The sequence below is a fragment of the Mustelus asterias genome, chromosome 13, assembly GCF_964213995.1.
Source record: "Mustelus asterias chromosome 13, sMusAst1.hap1.1, whole genome shotgun sequence".
Lineage (NCBI taxonomy): Eukaryota > Metazoa > Chordata > Chondrichthyes > Carcharhiniformes > Triakidae > Mustelus > Mustelus asterias.
In genome coordinates this window covers 23,315,534-23,340,550 of record NC_135813.1, presented here as the reverse complement: position 1 = coordinate 23,340,550, position 25,017 = coordinate 23,315,534, and the positions used below count along the sequence as shown (strand labels likewise).

Below are 25,017 nucleotides of genomic sequence, written 5' to 3'. Positions count from 1 at the left end.
CTACGTTTGTCTTTTAATTTCCTAAGGTCTGAACTGTGAAGTTGAAATAAATGAATGCGAGTCAAACCCCTGTCAGCACGGTGCTACATGTAAAGACGACATTGCATTCTATGACTGTATTTGCGCTTCTGGTTATGAGGGACTTAACTGCGAGACAGATATTGACGAATGTGCCAGCAATCCATGTATCAACAGAGGAACATGCAAGGACATGATCAATGGGTAAGGAACACACTGCATTGCTTCCTTATCACATCGCTGACACTAATGATTTTATTTTCTTTAAAAAACAGGTAGACTTCACAAGATGGTCATTCTAATGTGCATTAAGGTCATCACAGATCCACTACTGTGTCACACCTGGATCTATTTTTGAGTTGAAGGAAAGTCAATCAGTAACACAGATAGGAACTTTGTAGAAAGGAAAATGAATCCTCTGAAGAAATTTTTTTTAAAAAAATCGACAATTCTAAGAATAATAATAGAAGTTTAGATTCATTCCGCAACCCATCTAGAAATAGTTCTGACACCTCAGGTTACAGAAATGATTTTAGACCAATAATTTACTTGCAGCATCTTACCTTAAACCTTGAATTATGAAATATTTGTGTCTAATGCTTCAATTTTGACCTTTTCTTAAATTTAAAGTTTTGAACAATTAGTTACAGAAATTAGTTACAAAAAAAAATGGGCAGAATCTTCCACTCTGAAGTCTGAGTCTAGCAACAGGTGGGAAAGTTGGCATGATTCCCACTGGGCGGCAGGATGTGGTCACCAAATCCAGTGGTGGGGTGGGCAAGACGTTGGCCGCACTGTCGTGACCTCATGGAATCAATGGTAGAAGTATAAGAGATGTATAAAATCTATATTGGTCTTTTAATTTCCTAACTGTGAAGTTGAAATAAATGAACGCAAGTCTAACACCTGTCAGCACAGTGCTACGTGTAAAGGTAAAGGTATTCCATTGCATTCCAGGACTGCCCATTTTTGGCACTGACGTTCGCTGCTGACCTTGAAGAAAGTTGCTCTGGGCATAGTTTCTCCTTTTCCCGACGGCAGTTTAAATTTGACATCAAGTCAAAAGAACGTCTTGGCATGCAGTAGCAATGAGTCAGCAAGTAGGTTCGCAGCCAATCACATTGAAGTATTCACGCAGCAAAGCAGGAAGTTAAAAGCACTTAGTCCATTTCACTTTTAATTTAAATTTTCAGGTAGCTAAATAAATTATGATTGACATTGAAGGCAAATGAGGAGAAACTTTTAAAACTTTAAAAAGTTGTGTAATTTTATGACATAGCAATTTGAATCCCACATATATAAAATTAGCTTCTGGTGGCCAGTGAGGTGGGTTAGCAGTATTAAGACATCAATCTGCCATTAAAAATGCAGTTAGATATCATTTTAACAATGTATAACTTTTTCAAGGGTTTTTACAGTGGAACTAAGCGTAACATGGATGGCTGTATCAATTTAATTCATTTTTCATTGATCGCAGTCTGAGGGTGCCTCAACAATGCACCCTCCAGAGAAGCCTAGAATCATGGAAAACAATTTCTGGATTTTCACATTATTCTGCACACGTGTATATTCCAGAAGCTGCTGTCAATTTCAGTCGAGTAATGATGGTGAAAGCTGACCATTTGGCCAATATTACCAATGCAAAATCTGGGTCAACATGTTTCAGTTTATGGACCCCCAAAAATGTAGGATGTGCGCTCTACAGATGAGTATTTACACAGACACCAAGACAATTACAACATTTTGCACAGTAAGTTGGAGGCAGCTGTGGGAGCAACTGCCAATGTTAGAAAAATTTCAACTTTAACTGTGGCATAGGAAAGCTGACAAACAGAGGCTACTCAATTCCCAATAGCGAGAAAGGACAAGTTAGAAGGAGGGTTGCTCGAATGAGTCTCCTTGTGGTCAGCTAAAGAAGTACAGTCCAGCCAATAGGTTACTTACCCACCCTCTTGGCTATTGAAGCATCCCCAGGATTAAAGGAAGAAAAAATCTATTTAAAGTGGGAAAGAAAGAGATAAAGAAGTCTTGTGTTTTTTTACCATTTTGCCTTTTCAAATGGTATTCTCATTTCTGCCCCTAGGTGGTGGCATAGTTTGTAACTTAGAACATTTGTACCTTGCAGCTAGCCCTATCAATGTTTCCAGGAGCTACACCAAGAGATGGTTACTATATCACAGGCATCTGGCACACAAATGTAACAACACTAAAAGGCTTCCCATTGTTGCCAAACATCAAATATAGCAGAAAGGCATCTAGAAGTTACGACTTGTAACAAAAAGTATTCTAAAATAACAAGTTTAAACTAAAAATAGAAATAACTAGGAAACCGTCTCACCATGCTATGATATTAATAACGAACTGCAGGAAATTTTCCTCATTTCTTGCTTTGACAATATTTACGGGGCACAACTTTTGTCAAAATGGTTCAACTTTTTTTTGCTAACATCCTAAATATTCTGATCTAATGACACAGTTCATGCCAAAAACTTTAATTGCACATTTGTGAGCTATCTCATCTTGACAAAAATGTTGCAAAGCTGTTTTCTAACTGCAAGCTTAATCTAATGCATTATACAGTGCAAAGTAGGGACTGACATATGGACACACTCAAAGAGAAGCAAGAATAGGTTAAAGCATTCTCCATTAATGAACCATTTGGCTCAGACTGATCTGTAAATGCTAAAACGCTCAGGATAACAAATTTAAAATTCATCCACTCAGGAGTTAGATACAGGAAAACTTCCATAACTCACAACTCCTACAATCTTCATAGCCAAATAGATAAGGAGGGGTGGGGATTGGCCAGTGGGCCAACTATCACTATTTTCATTACACATTACAAGGATGAAGAAGATTTTTGATCAAGCAGACATTGCCTGAAGCTAAGCCTAGTTGTTCCATTGGTCAGAATCACAAACCCCTCAATGCATCAGCTAAGGTAAAGATTCTATTACAGGCTGGGGTCCACAGTATTTAAATTCAGTTCATGAGCTTGATCAGGTACCAAATAGTTTATAGCAATAGGGAATGGGAATCCCACACAAGTTCTACAATGTCAAAAGGGAAGAAATCTCATTATCATTTTGCACAGCAAATTACTGAATACAGCGATTTATATGTATAGGTAAATGTAGTCAGCATTCAGCACCCGAACAATGCCACAAATGCAAATGAGACAAATGAACAGTAATAGTTTTTGGACGATTTGTGTAGAGGGTTGAATATTTCCAAAGTTGCCAGAAAACCAAATCAACTACATCTTTTAAGGACATCACAGATGCAGTATAATTCAAAACAGTGGCACAATCGTATTTTGGTAGGACAGTGAATTAGCCAGGTTTTGGTCCACATGGTGAGCACTGGATAAGCTCAGTGGGCTGCACCAGACTGAGATTCAAGAGATTCTGATTTTGAAACTCCCAAGGAATTGTATCTTTTTGCAGTGCCAAATGATTTTATAGTTAGGATCTACAAATAGTACTTACTACAAGGTCACTCTGTGCTTGGACAGAGAACCAGAGAATCTCTATGATGCGCGATAAATCACACGGGAGGCAGGATGTACCCGGGAAATAAAGGCTTTTATTGCCAACAATAACAGAGCTACTATACACAATCCCAGACTAAAGGGTCACCAGGCAGAGCAGTGACCTTTATACCTCTCCCAGGAGGCGGAGCCAACTGGGGTGTACCATAGGACTATATTAACAGGTAGAACAGCCCAACCCTAACCCCAACAGTAACATATCTACAGACTCATAGTACTGGCCAGACCATGGCTCAACACTCCTGGTGGTAACCAACAATGGTTCACCACACTCTACAGTGCAGAAGGTAGCCATTTGGCCCATCAAGTCTGCACCGACACTCCAAAAGAGCATCTCACCCAGGCCCTCACCTCCACCTTATCCCTATAACCCTGCACATTTAGCATGGCTAATTCACCTAACTTGCACATCTTTGGACTTGTGGGAGGAAACCAGAGCACAAGGAGGAAACCCACACAGAGAGAACGTGCGAATTCCATGCAGGCAGTCACTCAAGGTCAGAATCAAACCATGGGTCGCTGGTACTGTGAGGCAACAGGGCTAACCAATGTGCCACCGTGTCACCCAAATGTTAGAGCAATGGAACATGGCATTTAAAAGACCTAAAAGTGAGACTGATGTGAGTTTTCATTCTTTTGTCCCACTACTTAATTTTTATTTTCTCAATTGTGCAATTTCTTGATTAACACACAGCTGTGTGATGATACTGTGCCTTTAAGAAATGTATTTATATCATGTTTCTTGTAAGGGGTATGTTTAAAATTCAGCTGTTTACATGGTGCTAATTTGTCTGAGCAACAGGCAGCTCAAATGTTGAGAATGCCGGATAATGACTGATTTTAGTTAGGGATGTTTTTTTGAACAAAGTTAATGCGCTTGTGCTTACTTGGTTTTCCCCCCTCGGGTTTCAGAATAGTGTTTTGATTAGGTTGATTGACAGAGATAGAGTCATGTACTAATGGGAGACGCGAAGCTTGCAGGGAAATACATAGTTTATCTTTTATTTGAAAACTGTCAGTTTCTGCCTGGTTCTGAAAGAAGCAAGATATGGCTCTCTCTCCAAAAGTGCTCTGAGAACTCTAGGACTGGCACCCTGAGAATAAGCACATAAGCCTGTGTTTTGCTGATTTTGAAGAGGAGTTTTAAGTCTGTAAGAGGAATATTGCTTGAATTAGAACTCATAGGGATAGGTTAGCAGTAAAGAATTGCATTCTATCATGTTTAACATTTAATATTTGAACAATGATTAAGCTAATTCATTTGTTACAGTTAAACTTTGTTAAATAAAGTTTGTTTTGATAAAAGCTTCCCAGTCTGTCAGTAGACTCATACCTGAAGTGATTCTACTGACAGACATTAATGCAAAAATAGCAAATAGTTGGTATCTAGTCTAACTTCATAATATACCTTGGGGTTTCTGATCTCCTACCCTTATAGGTGATATTGCAATCTGAACATTAGACCCTTTGGTCAGGACAATTGTTAATCCTCCAAGCATCAATGTGATCAGTTCTATAGTGGAACCTAATGCAAAGCCACAGGCCATTTTTAAAATTCAGAACAATTATTTGAAAAAGCTGTAGGTCTGGAATTCTGCTGTGCATTTGTAACGTATTGCTTAACATACCCATGAGGTATCATGTTGAATACCTCTAGATAATAACTAATATTAAACTCACCAGAGGAACGTCACAAAAATGTTAACTGAAGCATGACAAAAATTGCTATGGAATTTCAATTGGAATAAGATTAAGTATTCTCCGTCACACTGCATATCATTTTGAGCCAACAGGGGATGGAATGGGCCTGTGACAAAATGCTCTTAAGGAGCAAGTAAGTGGCACATTAGATTGGCTTATACTCTCAATCCCATTTTCCTTTATTGGTGGATCTGACAAGTGTGATGAGGGGAATTGAAAGCACAATTCTACACCTGTGACACAGTGCATGAGATTCACGAGGATACTGGAAACAAAGGATTAGCCATTCTCTCATAACTAACAAAATAAAATGCCAGCCTTAAAATGACCTGCCGTCTTCAGTTAAATTCTGTGCCTTTTAGCTGAAAATGGGAATCAATACTTATTCTCCATTTTGTTTCTGTAGTTACGTGTGCGACTGCAATGATACAGGATTTGTGGGCATTAACTGCGAGATAGACATCCTGGAATGTGCATCCAATCCCTGTGTTAACAATGCCACTTGCCTGGAAGGAGTGAAGGGCTACACTTGTCTCTGCTGGGCTGGTGAGTATGCACCAGAGGAACAAAAATAAAGTGGGGGGGGGGGGAATGAAAAAACTACAGGCACTGATTCTACTTGTTTCCTGAAAGTTTGTAGTCACGAAACATCATAACTTTCCAATTATCTGTGAAAATCACTTAAAATTGTTTAGTAACAACCATCTTGTTGATATATAATCCATTTTGTGTACAATAGATTTTCTGGCTTCAAACTTGAAAAATGCTCGAACCAGAATCTCTGTCTCCATTTTTGCTTGTTCTTTTTATATCTTTACACTCTTCCCTTGGATCGCAGGCTGATTAACAACCTGAGGCCACAATGTGAAAGCTCCTTCCAGAGCTATAACAACTTTTATATGTACCAATAATATGGGGTATTATTTTTTGGTTAGTTTTATACAATGAGGGGGACCACCCATGTGCACTAGAAATGAGTATTAGACTGAATATCAACCTAGAGTTTGGTCTCTGCTCACCAAGACCATCTGGTGTGGGATTCAGATTCTGCACTTTATAACTTAGAGGTGGGAATGTTACTCCAAAGCCAAAGATCTGCTTCCAGAGAAGAACTGGTAGAAAAGATCAAGCTGAGGTGGTTTTTAAAACTTTGCATTTTTTGTTCATCTTTGAGAGGAACTAACAAAAATTGACCCCCATCAATATCCAATGTGTTAAAATATGGTGATATTAGTGACCATAGCCTCCCTTTATTTTGTAGAGATGAACCATTCAGAAAACAATTAGATAGTTATGGGTGGGGGGGGGGGGGGGGGGGTGTTGCTGCAGGGCAGTTCTGCATGCATGAATTAAGATGGGCAAATCATTCTTTGATCACTTCTATTTTGGCATAAGGAAAAGCAATGAAAATTTCTTCTGGGTGAAGTTGTGGAGGCAAAGGTTCTGTGAATCATTCAAGAACCTAATACCAGGGACAGAGTGACTAAGTACTTAGACAAACATGAACTGATTAGAAAGCCTGCCTAGATTTGCAAAGAGCAAGTCATGCTTAACAAATTTTTTTTTTGAGGAGTTAACTATCATGATAAGGGTGTGTCTAAGTGACTAAACTTTCTCCTTTTAAAGCTATTGGGGATAATCAATCAAAAATTTCAAAACAAAAACTTTTTAGGCAAGGATATTAAAGATTATGGAACCAAGGAAGGCAGACAGAGTTAAGACGCAGGTAAGCCATGATCCAACTGAATGGTAGATCTGGTTCAAGGGGTTGATTCTCACCTTCCTTCCTAAAATCATTGTGCGTTTTGATGAATGGAAGGAAGTGAGAATCATAGGTTTTTTGGTAAGGTGAATGGGGTATCTGGTTTCACCCTCCACTCTCATCTCTGTAATCTCTCATTTCTCTCAGTTTTACTGTGGGTTTTGACCATGCTACTAGTGGGCCATACAGCCAAATTCTTTTAGTTCTTAATTGCTACCGTTAATTGCTATGTACATAATGTAGCTTTAGTACTGTTTTCAGTGTCATGTGATGAGCAGTTAGTCAAGCTGGTTGCAGTGCTGAGATTAAGGGTAATAATTTAACCCTAACCCTAACGTTAAGAGAAGTAGCTAATGTTTGTGATTTGTATCCATTTCAACAGGTTACACTGGGCCACACTGTGAAGTTGATATCAATGAATGCACAATGGGGCCTTGCTTGAATAATGGCACATGTTTGGAACGCTCCACTCAAGAATATTATGGCAACCTCCCACAATTCAACTCCACTTTCAGTTATGCCGAAGCATCTGGCTATATTTGCCTTTGTCAACTTGGCTTTGCAGGTCAGCCTAAACTTTAAACCACAAATCAAAAATTCAGGCTTAGAAATGTTGTGGAATAAAGGGCAAATGCACACAGCTCCCTCGATATTCTCACAACTTTAGAAATTGCAAGTGAATTTGCTCCCAAATCCCAGGAGGGGCATTATTATAAAATTCTGCTCTTGATACTTGTTCTCACAGCTACAGGTGAAAATGCAGAGTGGGTGCAGGAGGAAGGGTTGCTGGTTCTTTCATTGCTAAAGCTACCAATTATTCGAGAGGCATTTCTGGTTGATTGAAGGGGCACCCTGTAACTGTGCAGCTCAAACTATGGAGAGCATGGCAGCGGTGAGTGCTGGAATCAAGGATCTGACCTGTTGAGACATGGTTTTATCTTGTAAAGCAAGGACAGCAATTGCCCAACAAACTTAAATTAACATCTCATTAAAAGACCAACTCTCCAGAACTACGTTCCCCCTCCAAATTAAGTGGTTAGTTAGAGCAATCGTTTCCCAACTGCATATAAAAGTGGCACCTGATGAGTTTCATTTAATCAACAACTGTGAGGTATGTAGATGCTGCTTTCGCCTAGCATTAGGAATGTTGCTGTGAGATTCTGGGTGCCTGTATCAGAAGCTGCACCAAGGCTAGGTATGGGAGGCAATACCATGGGGTGGGGGTGGGGGAGGGAGGGACACAGAAGCTGGACTAGGGGGAGGGGGCAGTGTGGTACATGGGTGTGGGGGGAGGAAGACAGAGGTAGGACTAGGGCTTGCTCAAGGAACAGAGTGACAGGCAGCACCATTTTCAATTTCACCTTACAATGACGCAATTCAAAAAACAAAAAGTAAAAATTGTCAGTGAGGAGTCTCAAGGTGTGTGGGAGGCATTTCTGGTTGATTGAAGGGCACCCTATAACTGTGCAGCTCAAACTATGGAGAGCATGGCTTCGGTGAGTGCTGGAATCAAGGATCTGACCTGATCTGAGAGGCTGACCTCGCTGGAAATCCGACTCTCATAAAATTGCAAGAGCTGTGAAATCGGGCATGATTCTGATTTCTCAGCTCTCGCGTGATTTTACCGGCTTGCTCCGCCCATTGAGTACAATTCTGCCCAATGTTGAGCATTCAGTCACAAAGTCTTTAACAGAGAAGACTATTGGCCTCTTAAAGACGTGTTTGAGGTGTTTGGACAGCTCAGGCGGGGCTCTCCAATATCACCACAAGGAGTGTTCCACATACTCATTGTTTGCTGCGCCCTTCACAACCTGGCACTGCAAAGGGGTGATGTTTCGTCAGGTGGATACAAGGAAGAGGTAGGTGCCTCCTTGGATGAGGAGGATGTAAAGGGGATGAATCTAAAGGGGACGGGGATTTAGATGAGCCAACGGGATGCCATTGCACGGGCATGATATGGAAGACATGTCTGTGAACAGCTCGTAGTTACAAGATTCCAGGAGGAATAAGGTGAAGTTGTTACAATGCAGCTCTCTTCATGCTTCGATGCAGAGAGCACAACAAAACCTCCATTATCATCTTCAACATATCATAAAAGGTCAACAGCTCACAATGATCACTGAGTTAGCACAAGTCACCAAGAGTCATCCTTGGTAGATGCAGTAGCAAAGGGGTTATGTAGCCAATGTGGAGTGTGATAACATTCCACAAGCACACATTCTTAATCAACTATACATAGTGTAGTCCTTTCAACCATGGCAGCAACATGTCAGTGGCCATGGTATCCTTCAAAAGGCTGAAATGCTATTGCACACATAAGATGCACACATGCCTCATTGTCTGCAGCTTAGCATGGCAGCCCGAAGACAAAAAACACTTGTCAATGGTTAGAACTTGACCATGTCAAGAGGAAGCTACATCCAGACAGCACTATCTCTCCAAACTCCGGCTCTCAGACATGATTAATGCAGAAACCGCACCTTGATACTGAATCCCAAAATGCCATCAGACATCAGGACGCAGTGAACTGTTACATGACAGTATGCACACAAAGTTGGGAATTAAGTTAGCACTTTGTTCTGTTATGGTCCTTGGCCAGACCCACATGTGGTTGGTGAAATTCGGTTAGGGACCTGTAACGTATTGTTTAAAAAGTAAATAAAGTTTGAGATTTAAAACACTTGCTCACAGAATAAAGCCACAAGATTCCACAGGTCTTGAACAAACAAAAATAAACTTTAATGTACAAGGTCAGAAAGATAAAACAATTTACATTATCTATCTTATACACCAACATTCAAGATTAGTTTGAACGACAGATGAATTAACAGGCGACCTGTTGTTGAACAGTTGAGGCCTTGAGGATCCAGGCTTGCTAAGAGTCTCCCGCTCTGGGACAGGAGCAGCCGCCTTAGTCTGTTGCGGTTGATGGGGCCACAGGCAGAGGGGATTTAAAGCAATGGAACAACCTTAGAGAGTCCTGTCCTGGGTGGTTTCCCCCCTCGAGCTGTCTGACTGGCGTTTTCTTCCTTTTAATTCCCAAGGGACACTCCTTGAGGAAAAGGAGTACCTGAAGGGAGGTTGAGGTACCCAGCCCCCTCTCGCTTAGCCACAGCTGGAATGCACCCATGGCTAGAGCGATGGTGAGCAGATCAGAGTGCAAATTTGGCAGAAACTGCTAGATCTGGATCTCCAAGGTGGCCACCACTCTTCCCACGGAGGCTTTGCTACAACATCAGACAGAGCATGTTCAGACTCCTCCATCCTTCGTTCCAATCTGGTGACGGTCTCTAATTACTCTGCCTGATGTTCCTCTGCTTGTCATTGCATCGCCAACATTTCTCTGAGTCGATTACTGAATCACATTGACTTTCCCACCCAAAACCGCACTTAGGGCCCTTGATAAAGTTGGATGTGAGGAGAATAATGCGATCCGCGCACACCTCCGCGCAGATTCCCATTTTATCAAGGCCCAAAAATGGCCGCGATCCGGAACTGTGCCCAAAATGGGCGCAACGGCAATTTAAATGCATTTTGCATGCATTTAAATTGACTTAATGAGCTGGAGGCCCAATCTTATCTGCATTTCCCCCTTTACCATCGCGTTCACCCGTCCAGATTCAGCGCGAAACAGACATGCTCGGCAAAGGTCTGTTTTGGGCACTCCAGCTTCTGAAGAGGTAAGTTCAGAGCTTCCAGCGGCTCTCTAATTTAGTGGTAGTGGTTGGGGGGGGGAGGGGGGGGGGGGGGGGGAGGGGGGGGGGGGAGGGGGGGGGGAGGGGGGGTGCAGATCATTCTCTGGTTTGGGGGGGTGGGGAAGGAGGGCAGGCCAGATCATTCTTTGGTTGGGGAGGAGGAGGGAGGGCCAGATCGCTCTCTTGTCGGGGAGGGGGGGGATGAGAGGCGATGTCTGTGGGGGCCATCGCTCCCGTGCCGTTTTATCCGGCCCCAGCGCGATGTGACAGGGGAGCATTTTTCAAATTTCTTTCACTGCACATGCGTAGTTGAAGGCTCCGATCAGAGCAGCAGCGTTTCGGGTGCGATAAGCCCCGCCCACAACACGATTCAGACTCGCAACTTTTTTTTCTGGCTAAGTGTGTATGGGGGCGCCTGAGAACAGGTTTACAAGTCGGATCTGAATTACGCCCAGATTCAGCACTTAGAATCAAAATGGTAAACTCGCCGCCTTCGTCTCCAGAATGGAAAATTCCACCTTACTGACTTAGTTCCTATGCTGTAATTTTCTTGTAGAATTTTTCACAGCAAGAGCATCAAATCTATGCAAAGACTTTTCTGATCCAGTGCTAAGATTATTAAAACTATGCTCATGAAATCGTAGATTGATATAGCACAAAAGGAGGCCACTCAGCTCATCATACCTGTGAAGGCTCTTTGAAAGAGTTATTTAAGTAGTTCCACGCTGAGACTCTTCCCATAGTCGAGTGTATTTTTCCTGTTCAAGGGCATATCCAATCCTTTTTGAAAATCATTTTCAAACTTGCTCCTATCATCATTTCAGGATGTGAATTCTATTTACACGACAATTTATGGCCACAATTCAGAACTAAAATAAATGTGCTGGTATAGTCTGTTTATCAGCATCGTCAAGTCCTGAACCAACGACAAAACTAGTTTATAGAGATAGGAAGTTTTCAGGTCTGTATCATGCACTAATATATTGTGGTCTGTATAATGCACTAATATATCGTGCAAGTCAAACTTAAATGGTCTCAGGCCAGTCTTAAATTACAATTCCTGTCATGTCTTATTGAATCAATTTAGTATGCTAGGACATTGCTCTTAACTGACCCCATTCAAATCGCAGCAGCAAGATCCAACTTAGAAGGTTTTTGCATAGGTAAGAAAGCTGACATCAAGCAAAATACTGGCGACACTATTATATCACTGTATCATTGGGGTACTTCCATCGAATTGTCCAACCTTTGAATGTTCTCTCTCTTTAAATAGGGTTTTTGGATATTTCAGAAATAAAACATGAGACACCAGCATACCTCTATTTTTGCTTTCTACTTTTGTGTCTCATAATTTGGAGTCTTAATAATTAAGGTAATCAATTTTCATTCAAAGTTCATGATTCAAAGCAGGTGTCAAAACTTGAGCCATCATGTTCCTGCCTTGTCCCGGTCCAGGTTGAAACTTAGCAAATGGTAATAGCTTTACTCAATGATGAATAAAGTGATGATCAGGAAGTTACTGTAATCAAATGCAACATGGATTTACTGCCCTTTCCTACACTCCTTTGTGTTGAATGTTGCTCTTGACCATCAAGGCTTCAACACATGGTTTCTGACCACATGTGTCAATATGTTCAGGTCATATGAAGGCACTGTTAAGAATTTGTTATGCAACAAGATTTTAAATTATTTATTCTTTTTTTAAAAAAGGAGAACACTGCTTAATAAACATTGATGAATGCGAGTCTGGTCCTTGTATGAACCAAGGCACTTGTGAAGATGAAAATAATGGATTCCAATGCCATTGTACACCTGGATTTACAGGTAATAGTTCCAGTGTTACTGCTACTTTTTTTTCCACCTCTCTCGAAGAGATCTACTCCTTGTTGGGAAACATTTCCACAGCTGCAAGTTGCCCTCGCTTCCCTGCCCAAGTGACTGTTATTTATATGTGTGCTGAGAGAATCAGGTTCACTGGAAGTATAAGACTTTCAGCATATCAGTTTCCAGAGGTGAAAGGACAATAACTGATCTGTCAAAGTGCTTTTCCATCAGTTTAAAGTTAAGTTGTCTTTTCCCGATTTCTCCATTTTTACCCAGCCACTTGAATGAAATATGCTTTGTGGTGATCCACATGTAACCTTAATGAACAACCTTTCAGTAATTGCTTTTGTAAATCTACACTCTGGGATTTATTTCAATAATAAACTGTGATGCTTTCACTGTTATTGGTTTAGACTCTAGATTTGGAAATTTCTTCTCGTTAATAAACCACAAAAAACAGTGCTGGGGTTAGGCACTGTGACAGCTCAAAATAATCTCATTTAAATATTAAAATTCAGCACCCGTCAAAAACAATCAATTTGCAAGTCAGTACAAGCATCAACAGCTAACTCTGTACCTTGTTTTATGGCAATATTGTCATGTAAGAAAATCTGAGCCTTGCCTTACTGATGGCAGCTTTTCAGAAATAAATTACTTAACTTAAGGAATTTCCCATTCCATAATAAATAGTAGCTTAAATAAGAGATTCCCCACCCTTTGACTGCGAAAGATTTTTAAAAAGCTATTCTCACTGTCTGGTAGTAAGCTGAGCAATGTATAAAATGTGGACAAATAACGGCATCCAGAACACTTTTCAGTATCAGTGTTGTAACTGGAGCAGAAGTATAATATAAGAACTGCATACAGAATTCAGCATGAATTCAGAGTAGTAGCTGTGTTGTTTAACTAAGAGGCGAAAATAAATTGCCTTGCCTGACAAATAAATGTTGGAACAAGAGCACATCATGCAGTTAGTCATCTTTCATTGGTTACAGCTTGAGGGTGTCTGCATACAAAATATTTCCTTCGGATAGTCTTAAATTATTAAACAATTGAGTACATCTTGGGGTTTTCTTTACTAGCAGAATATATATTTTGAAATGAAATTGGACAAATATATACTATTCTGCAGGTAAGAAGTTCTGTTCAGTTAATGATCAGGACCACAGGCATCAAACCTCAGCAAAAATAATCATTGTGCAGACCTGTGCACCAAACCTGTCTCTAAAAACATGTACAGAGCAAGTACAGAAGGCTTAGTGTACTGGCAGTCATTTGGTAAATGTGAGGTACCCATTTCCACATTTGCTGTTCATTTACTTGACAGTTTGCCAGTTGGTAAAATTCAAAATAATTAATAGCAAGAATCGGAGTAAATGTTCACTTCTTTTATGAGAGAAATTCTCTCATCTGCCGCTATTTATTTTTCCCTATCAGCGGATGGTTAAGCAACTATCCAGGTGTCACCCTGCAACTGTTCAAAAAGGGGCACACAAGCAACCCCATTTCAGATATTTGATTGTTGGGAATGAAAACAAAAGAAGGTATGAACAAGGAGCAGGAGTAGGCCACTCGGCCCTTCAAGCATGTTCCACCATTCTAAAAGATTATGGCTGATCTGATAGTAATCTCAAATCTGCATCCTGACATGGTACTGGAATTGAGTCCTTTGGATGAAGTCTGCAGTTCTCTGGTAGACTCAGAACATTGTGAAGTCAGAACAGCTTCCCAAAGCACCAGGAACTCTAGGCAAGCCACCAACAGCAGATTCCCCCCTTCAGAAAGGCCTTGCTTTCAAATGACCAGCAGAATTTTCAAAACCAGGGAAAGAGAGACTTCTTTTCAGCTTGATGCCCCTTCTAATACTAAAACTCAAACCTGCAGCTCCAAATTGAAAATGAAAGAAAAACTTCTATCACCTGACCTGCCAACCAGTTTTTCTCCTAACAATGCAGTCATAAACATCCTGCAAAAATAAACAAATCCCATTTAAGCAGCAATAAAAAGACATCTGGTAGACTGCTCAGCAACAATGAGAAAAACAAACTGAAAAAGTTTGCTTGCAACTGCAGAGTACATGATTTTTAAAAAACCTTTCTTAAAGGTACACTTACGAAAAATCTATCCAGCTCTGCCTTAAAAATATTCAAAGACTCTGCTTCCACCATCTTTTCAGAAAGAGGATTCCAAAGACTCAAGACCCTCAAGAGAAAAAAATTCACCCCACCTCTGTCTTAAATGGGGCCACCCCTTATTTTTAAACAGTAACACCCAGTTCTAGATTATCGCACAAGAGGAAACATCCTCTTCATGTACACCCTGTCATGACCCTTCAGGATCTTATATGCCCATTTTGGTCTAGGATCCATGGGTTTCCACTCAGCCTGAATGTGAACAGAAGATACACAAGCAGCTCATTGCTCTCAGAAAACACAAAGCTAGTAATTCCTACAACATGTCCCATGTCAAGTAACTATTTGGAAAATACATGGTTTAATGGGTAGTTAAATCTTCTATTCACAGCATTGTCATGATTCACCTCAATAAACACAGATACAAATCATGCAACAGTACCCAAACTTTTCTGATGAAGGGAAAAGGACTAGAGAAACCTTCAGTTCATATATTGTACATATAATGGAAGAGGATTAATAGAATCAATATGGTTGCTAATTCAATCTCTAATTATGTAGAACTTTTTAATTCTCTTCATGGATAATGGAGTATTTCTGAGGTTTCCATTGAGAACCCCACTTACTCTGCTGAGATTTCTAATGCACATTTCAGTGAAGGGTAGTTGGTTACTGACCTTTGATCCAAATTTGACTTACAGTTGGGGAAGTCGAGCAAAATTTAGTAATGAGAAAATACAAGACACTAAAAGACAAGGTCACATTTTTAGTTTTACAAAACAAGTTTTGAAAAGATTTCAGTGGAACTGAATAAACAGCAGCAGGTGGTTCAGTCACACTGACCCCTCTCTTAAATTCAGTGGGCTGAATGAATGTGCGTGGGAGCGAGAGCTGACAGCAAAATAATAGAGGCTAATCTTCTCTGCTGTGTAAATTAGTCCAGCCGTGGTCACACTGTTTAAACTTCTGGTTGCTGCTTATTACATCAAATTAGCATCACAGAACCATCGAAAAATTCCAGAAACATTGCAGTTGGGGAACAGAGCAAATCAAAGAGTAGGACTTCAGATCTCTAGTGAGTCAGAATTTGATCAGACTTTAAAGCTTTGACTGAATGCCCCATGCTGACCAATTTCAGATGGAACAGATTATGATTAAGTTAACCCCTGACCCCAGGCAGTTGAGTCCATGGATTTAGGGAAGCTGATAATGACTAAAATAAGGACCTGAATCAGCATAAAATATATTCAGCAAACAGTTTTACATCATACCAGGATAAAATAGATTTCCCCAATTTATCTAAGAGTGTTATTGCTTTTGAAGTTTTGTTTCCTTTCAAAATATTGAGCTTATTATCTATGGAAAATGAAAACTGGCAACGTGCTGAGTATAGCAATATCTCATGAAGCTTCTGTTTCGGTTGAACTAAGTAATTCATGTTTTAAGTAGTAATACAGCAACTACATTTGCAATACACTGCATGCAAGCATGACATGATTTACAATTGACTCCATCCAAGAATGGCATCATTTGTAATATACATGCGAGAGCATAGTACTGTCACTGCATAAATGTAAATGCTGGAGAGTTTTGTTCAAAAAGCCCTAAGGAAGAGGGCAATCAACTTAACTCATTTCTAACCTCAAACAGGTTGCAAACTCAAGTTATGTGGAACCTTGGATAAATTTCATATCTTAACCAGGTCAAAAGATGACACACACTGTAAAAATGCAGTGGTGATTTTAACTATGACCAGTGTTGTAGAATGGGTGGTATTGAGTTATTGCCAATTACACACTCTGAGTAAAAATGATCCCCTTGTCATTCTGGAGGAATAGAGGAAATCAGTTCTCATCTGGCTCCATTTCATTTGAACTGCAACCATTCCTAACCAGCCCTGGATATTGAAGATTTTTCTTGTGAATTTATAGATCACTCTGCATATTCTGAAGTTTGGTATTAAGACCAGTTCCTCTGCATACTTATTAGTACAAAACATGACTGATATCATAATGCCTCATGAAGTACTGTGTGCTGGAAGACTTTAGTTAAGTATACATTATGGAATATTTAATGCAAAGAATCAATGTATCATGAAAATATATTTTCCCAGGGTAATAGAGGTCCCCAAAGTTGTGTTTTCAGCTCTTGCATTTGTAATAGTGTTTCACGCTGCTCTGCTTACAGAGGAAAGAAATGTCTTTAGTTATTTACGTCTATGAATTCTGAAAATGAAGGTTTTGCTGATTTAATTATGGGCTTCAGATCCTGCAGCCCTGCTAGCCTAGATTTAAATTTTCACTTACTGAGGATAGTCAAACATAAATCCCTGCTGCCGCTGTTCCTGTTAATCAGTTGTGTTTAGTTTGGGAATATTTTGAAGAATAAAACACAAATGATGATTCAGAATATACTTACATAACGCTCCAATGCTCTTTTAAAATGTAAACTTCAACATTTCAGAGGCTTTTCAGTCACTGTTCTCGAGCTGTATGCGCCTCCTTTCAGACTTTAAGAAATCTACAATGTTGAACATTGTAAAGAGAGTAAGGAATAGAATCTGACTGGCGAGATAACATTTGAACAAATAATGAAGCTGAAACTTATGTATTTTGGGAAAAGTTGCAAGAGCACAGACAACACATGAAAATAATCAGTTTGACACAGAAAGCATCCATAATGTACAAAAGTATTGTTTGCACCCTTGTTACCCATGGTTTCCATGAACAGATCTTTTCTCCTGCTATACAGACATATGAATATAAAAATAGCAAAGAAGCCATTTTGCTCATAATGCATTCTTTGAAGGAAACCGTTCCTATATTGTAGTTAGCCATGTAATGCCTTTGTTTTCACTAGTTTTGTGTTCTGGATCTGAAGCACAGTAGGGCAGGAGTTGCTGAGGAGGAAGGGAGCCAGGCATGACAGCTCAATTAAAAATTAGGGAGTGATTATTGTGCTGCAGCTTTTCTAGTTGACACTGTGCATGAGGTTTGGTTGTCATGTGATATGAACAGTGGATTGAGTCATTTTGTGAAACAAAGATTTCATAAACAAATGAACAAGGGAAATTACAGAACAGTCTTCATTCATAAATGCAGCTTAGAACAATTCACTGGAACAACTCCATACATAGCTCAAGCATAGCATATACAAAGCCATTTTCTTTATGGCTCAGTCCACAAGTGAAGTATATTAACTTCCCCAATAAATGAAACTGGTAGAGTAGAACAGACCAATCAAAAATAAAACACAAGCGAGTCCAGTGTGCAGTTAATTCCACAATACAACATGCCTGTTGCACCTGTTGCAGACTTAAAAGTTGGACCGTGCTTTGAAAAGTGCAACCCTGAAAGTAGATGGCTATAACAGTCTAAAGTTCATCTAACTTATCTCGAACTTATTTCCCTAGTATAGAAAATCCTGCAAGTTCAAAGAAATGTTAGGTCAAATTGATGGTGATTGGTCTTTGTAGCAATATATAACATGCAGCAAAGAGAGGAAACAAGCATTCTTCATGTCAGTCCCGATAGGATCCAGCTGGGTAAGGGATAAAGAGGAGGCGGATTACTGGCGAGACCAACTTATATTAAAGTGAAGCCCTCTCTATATTGGTTGGTTTAATTACTAATCGCTTTTGCCTGACTGGCACCAGGATAGCACAAACACATTCAGTGTTTTGTTATGGTCGGACACATGTACAAATGCAGAGAGGAAAACCACAATGAAATCTTTCCTTTCTCAAGTGTTCTTTTGTGGACTTTTTCTAATTACAGGTACTGGTGTCATCATTATTTGATTTTACATTTAAGACTGCCTTTTTGTGAAATAGAAGCTTAATTTTAACCTGCTGTTGCAGTTTAATAGAGCGAATTGTGTTCCAGGAAAGATACGCATGAAAGAAAATCTGCTGTTGCTTTAGTTTTCAAGCTTTTGCTGGAAGTTCTATTTTTTTCAACTTATGTTTAGAAAAATACAATGTAATTTTTCAGGGTCTTCAAAGATAATCCCAGGTGATCTCAATTGCATAATAATTACCTTTGCATTAACTTTAAATGCAAATCGTCTAATAAAGAGCTAGGAAATTTTCTGCAGCATATTGAAATTTAGTTTTAAAATTTAAACTTGTAAACCAAAACTCTCAACTAATATTCAGTATACATTTAGAATATTGTATCTATATTCCACATTTTTAACATTTCATGCATGCAAAAGACTGGTAATATATGTTCCACATGAATTTTGATTTTCTTGTACAATTTAAAATTTTGGCTGATTTTCCAATCATACAGTGCTGAGATTAATTCTTGTAGTTTTAAAAAAATATGGGTAAAGGGGTTTGTGGGGAGGGGAGAATCCAGTGGTTTTAAATACTACATGATACTGTTGTGATTTTGTGCAATTTCTTTGTTTGAGATAGTCTTTCAAAGTTTATCACATGAACACACAGTTTATATCACGGAAAATCTCAACACAAGGATGGGGGATAATAAAGTAATGAATTTATTTATTAATAAAGAAGTCAATTAGCACAAAATCTACACTGTTTAAAAACACCAGGGACAAATACAAATAGAAAAGAGGAATCAGAAATGGTTCCACAAGAGCCATTTGTTAGAAGAATGGAGGCTAGAAAAGTTAGACATGGAACCCCACACAATCACAAGTGCAATGAAACCTGACCTCATTGTCCTCTCACTTCGAGAACCTGCCACCTCATACTTTCCCAGCTTCCTCTTCTCTTGTCACTCAGATGCTGCCCTGATATTGGCTGCCCTTGGTCCCAGTGACCATTCATCATGCATCAAACTGGATAGTACATACAACCTGTTAATGACACGGGGAGGGATGGACATCAGATCCACTGTCATTCTTGCCCGTACCTGGCATCCACAAATCAGAACCAGATCAAAGAGCTGGGAACTGAACCTGGGACCTGACTAGTAGCATTGATGTATAAAAGGAATAATCATAAGCTTAATAGAATGTAAATCTTTCTATCTGAATGACCGGAATAAAAAGAGGAAGTTTTGTTACAGCTATTCAAATCCCTGTTAAATTATGGGTGAGATTTTCCAGCCAAGCCTGTTCAGACCCTCCAAAAATTAATGGACTTTTGGCCGAGCTGCCAAATCTCTCATGGCGGGTCCCATCACAACATGCTCAGAAATCCTGGCCTAAACTGAAGTACCGTGTATAGTTCTGGGCACAGCAGTAATGATATAATGATCTTAGAAGGATGCCAACAGGACTCTAAGGGTTATAAGAGGAGAAAATACATATATAAATATAAATACTTAAATTGGTGATTTTAGGATTTTGAAAATAATTGATAGGTCAGAAAGAAAAAAACTTTTTCTGCTGCTGGGATAGTGTTGGACAAGGGAACATAACCTTAACATCAGAGTCAGGGGTTTCAGGAAAGTTAGGTAACATGGTGGCAGAAAAATTGAACTCTTCCACAAAAAGCAGTCAATACCAGCTCAATTAATGATCTTAAATTTGAGATTGATAAATTTTTGCTAAATGTGCATATAAAAAGATATGAAACCAAAGTAGGTTAGTGGAGTTAAGATTCATATCAGACATGATCTCACTGAATGCAGACTCAAGGAGCTGAAGACTACATGAGCATAAAACACAGGAGCAGAAGTAGGCCATTTGGCCCATCAAGTCTGCTCCACCATTCAGTGAGATCACGACTGATCTGATATTATAATCTTCAACACCACTTTCCTGCCTTATCCCAATAACTCTTGATTCCCTTATTAAAAACCTGTCTATCTCAGTCTTGAACATATTTAACAATCCAGCCTCTACAGCCCTCTGCAGTAAAGAATCCTACAGATTCACTGCCCTCAAAGAAGAAATTCTTCATCTGTCTTAAATGAGTGACCCCTTACTCTGAGATTATGCCTTCTGGTCCTACACCCTCCCACAGGGGGAAACAACCTCTCAGCATCTACTCCGTCAAGCCCCTCTGAGAATGCTATATGTCTCAAAAAAATTAACCCTCATTCTTCTAAATTCCAATGAATACAAACTCAGCCTACTCAACCTCTCATAAGAAAATCCCTCCATCCCTGGGATCAACTAGTGAACCTTCTCTAGATGCCTCCTATATCTTTTCTTTGATAAGAGGAACAAATTTGTTCACAGGATTCCAGGTGTGGTCTAACTAGTGTAGTTTTAGCAAGATAATCCTATTTTTGTACTCCATTCATTTTGAAATAAAGCCCAACATTTCATTTGCCTTCCCTATTACGTGAACTTATATACTAGTGTTTTTGCACGAGGACCCCTAAATCCCGCTGTGCTGCAGCTTTCTGCAGTCTTCCTCCATTTAAATAATATTCAGTTTCTTCATTCTTCCTACCAAAGTGCATAACTTCATATTTTCCTAAATTACATTTCATCTGTCAAGTTTTTGCCCATTCACTTAACCTGACTTTCCCTCTGTAGACTCTTTACTATGTTACTATGTTCCGGTTAGAACATTTCAGTAAAGGAGCATCAATGAGAAATAATGGAAATTGAAGACTTTAGTTTAAACACAGCTCAGGTGAATAGGGCGAACATTTACTTTTATTATTTTTTGAACAATAAGTAAATCGATCAATCATTCAGATCCGTGGCGGTACAAATCACTAGCGATAAAGTGACTGAACAAAAGAAATATTGATGTAGATTCTTCAACTATATAAATGAAAGAGATGGGTGAAGTGTTTATTGGTGTGCAGTAATGTCTGAGTAAAAGGAGTGATCTGAATGTGGCTATGCTTGTTCCACAAGCAGTACTGTTCCCTTCTAAAGGACCACCTGATGGCTGTAATACAATTACAAGTTCTTATGGATTCCACTGGAGAGCAAAATTAATTTTGAAAGCATGATTTTAAAATTGTAACTATGCAATGTTTTAACTATTAAAAAAAACTATATCACTCTCATTACTGCATGATTATCAGCCTAGCAGAGGTTGAGCTCTCAATTTCCTCTCTCAGATATAACTGTGCCAACAATCGAGTCAGGATGCATTTCAATCTAAATATCAACAGGTACCTTATGCAATCTAAATTACAAGAGTAAAAGACTTGCTAATCAAAGAAGCTACAACTTAATCATTGAATTACACTGGGCTCCCAGTTGTGCAACACCTTGGTATTAAAATTATCGTCTTTGTTCATGCAAAACGAGGATCTTAAAAATTGATTCGTAGAGCCACAAGTAGACAATGAAGATTGAGATAACTAAAGTGAAGAATTTTTAGCCACAGCATTCTGAATGCATTGCAGTTTGTGCAAGGTTGAAACAGGGAGGCCATTAGAGACATCAAGTCTGGAGGCAACTCAACCTAGATTCCTTTGTCAGCGTTTTCCAAACCCATGACCTCTACCACGTAAAAGGACAAAGGCAGCAGATGCATGGGAAAATCATCACCTGCAAGTTCTCTTCAAAACCACACACTATCCTGACATGGAACCATAGTGTCATTCCTTCACTGTCTCTGGGTCAAAGTACTGAAACTCCTTTCCTAACATGTACCTACACCACTTGGACTGTAGCAGTTCAAAAAGGCAGCACATTATCACCTTCTCGAGGGTAAATAGGGCAGTAATAAATACAGGCCTAGACAGCAACAGCGACATTTGATGAAAGAATAAATTCTAAAGAAGACCTTGATTAGGATCTCAGGTAGCAGAAGAGCTGGGATAAAGACAGGTTATATTTAAAGGCATTGACGATTAAGGGGATTAGATAGAAGGAAACACAGCATGGAATCTTGTAGCCCTACACCTCCCAAACCTTGCCTGCACAGCAATCAGCGAGATTGATGGAGTTAAGGACAGACACTTCGAGGAGCTAAAAAAAATCAGAGTTTGGTCTTGCTTGCTCAATTCTGACTCGGTCAATTGGAGAGTCAAGCAACAGCTTTGGAATCATAAAGGAGAAATGGACGATGTCAACAGTTAGATTACTGAGCCTTAGCTGTCTGAAAAACTGGACATTGGAAGCAGTTTTCAGTCAATCAAGGACCATTATTTTCACCAAAATGGAAAATGGAACCACGAAGATGGATGAAAATAAGTAATTTTTTTATTCTTTCATGGGACGTGGGCATCACTGGTGAGGCCAGCATTTATTGCCCATCCATAACTGCTCTTGAACTGACATTGTAGAAGACCGTTCAGAACCAATACTATGGGGCGGAACGGTGGCACAAGTGGTTAGCATTGCTGCCTCATAGCACCAGGGACCCGAGTTCGATTCCCAGCTTGGGTTAGTGTATGTGCGGAGTCTGCACATTCGCCCCGTGTCTGCGTGGATGTCCTCCGGGTGCTCCGGTTTCCTCCCACAGTCCGAAAGACGTGTTGGTTAAGTGCATTGGCCATGCTAAATTCTACCCCAGCGTACCTGAACAGGCGCCGGAGTGTGGCGACTAGGGGATTTTCACAGGAACTTCATTGCTGTGTTAATATAAGCCTACTTGTGACACTAATAAATAAACTTTAAAAAACTTTAAACCAAGTTGTTGTGGGTTTGGAGTCACATGTCGGTCAGACCATGTAAGGATGACAGATTTCCTTCCCTAAAGGACATTCGTGAACTGAATGGGTTTTAACAACAATCAATGATGACTGTCATGATGATCATTAACTGAGACTAGCTTTATATTTCAGCTGGTTATTAATTGAGTTTCACTACAATGGTGGTATCTGAACCCATGTCCCAGAGCATTAGCCAGGATCCTGGGATTAATGGTCCAGTGACATTACTACTCGTCCACCACACCATCATCTCCCCAAACATATTTCAAAGATGTGTTGTAAAAAATGAGAGAAGAGAAGAGAAAGGAACAGAAACTAGAGCGGAAAATGCAAACAGAATTTTTTAGAACTTATGGTTATTACAGCAATGAAACACATCCTGGCATTTAAATAGCTTTAATGTTGATATCAGTTTATAAGCAGCAGACCTAATAAGCCCAGGAAAGCATGCACTCCCAGCATTAGGATTAAAAGATATACACATCCATTATTTATTTTCAAAATCTGGTTATAATTTAGTATGTTAGTTTTAGGGAATCCTCTAAATAAAAGTGTTAAATATATATTTGTTCAGATCACATTAAAATGGTTCAATTTGACTAAGCTGTCAGAATTTCATTTTTGTTTTTACATAATAGTAATTTATATTCAGAGCATAAACAAGACTACAAGTTATGTTGTTTTGAAACTACAAGTAAACTGTTTTAAGATTTTTTTTTCTTCCACAGGGTTGCTATGTCAAATTGATATCAATGAATGCAAGAGCAATCCTTGTCAAAATGGAGGCAGTTGTGAAGATGTTATTGCAGGCTACACATGCCACTGTTCTGCAATGGATGAAGATGGCATCAGATGGGGAGGAAAGGACTGTTCAATTCCACTAGCTGGCTGTCTTGAGCACCACTGTAATAATGGAGCAACGTGCATCCCAACCTTGGTGGATGACATTCACAGTTACAACTGCAAATGTCCTCCTGGTTTTTATGATACTACGTGTTCAAAATCAACAACCTTCTCCTTATTCAGTGGTTATGTGATTGTACAAATGCCAAATACTAATCAGAGCAGAGCAGCAGCACGGGATGAGCCATTTAGCATCAGTTTCCGCTTTAGGACAACAATACCAAACGTGCTCTTATTCTATCGGGGAGATCTACTCAACGAATACATACATATTCAACTTTATAACGGCCAACTGATGTCCATAGGCGTGATAAATGGTCAGATAATTAGCATTTCATTCATTTATCAAGTTAATGATGGCGAGTGGCATCAGTTAACAGTTGTTCTGGGAAAAAGTTTCCTTATAAACCTAACACATCCTAGTTGTCCAAAATACACCTGTTCAAGCTCAAAAATCATCGAATCAGCCACCCTTCCTTCACCGAATTCATTTCGGACTTCACACATTGGTGGCTACCCGGGAATGTACTTTTCAATTCAGGATTATTTTACTGGTTGCTTGCAAGATTTGGAAATTGATAAAATGATGATATTGCCAGAAACAATTTCAGAAAATATGTCACAAAGTTTTACACTTGGCTGCAAGAAGACAAACTGGTGCCACCAGAACCCATGTAACAATAATGGGAAGTGTGTGGATCTGTGGACGAGCTATAAGTGCGATTGTTACCGACCATTTACAGGTCCCACGTGCGTTAACGGTAAGCATATTAGTGTTACTTTACTGTGTTTATTAGAGATGTATTGAGAGCCAATTACATTTACATCCCAGGGAAACCAACTTAACTGTCATGGTTATGGTGAGTTTAATAACATCCTGCCTTAG

The 25,017-nt window shown here is 39.6% G+C and overlaps 1 protein-coding gene across 1 annotated transcript in view; it reads left to right on the top strand.

Annotated features, from left to right (window-relative positions):
- LOC144503061 (protein crumbs homolog 2-like) overlaps window positions 1–25,017 on the top strand; it is a 152,648-nt gene that overhangs the window by 86,702 nt on the left and 40,929 nt on the right. Inside the window, exons 5-9 of the mRNA XM_078227563.1 lie at window positions 27–222; window positions 5,676–5,815; window positions 7,414–7,596; window positions 12,437–12,550; window positions 23,957–24,892. Of these exons, the coding sequence (XP_078083689.1) occupies window positions 27–222; window positions 5,676–5,815; window positions 7,414–7,596; window positions 12,437–12,550; window positions 23,957–24,892 (1,569 nt within the window). The remainder of the gene's footprint in view (window positions 1–26; window positions 223–5,675; window positions 5,816–7,413; window positions 7,597–12,436; window positions 12,551–23,956; window positions 24,893–25,017) is intronic.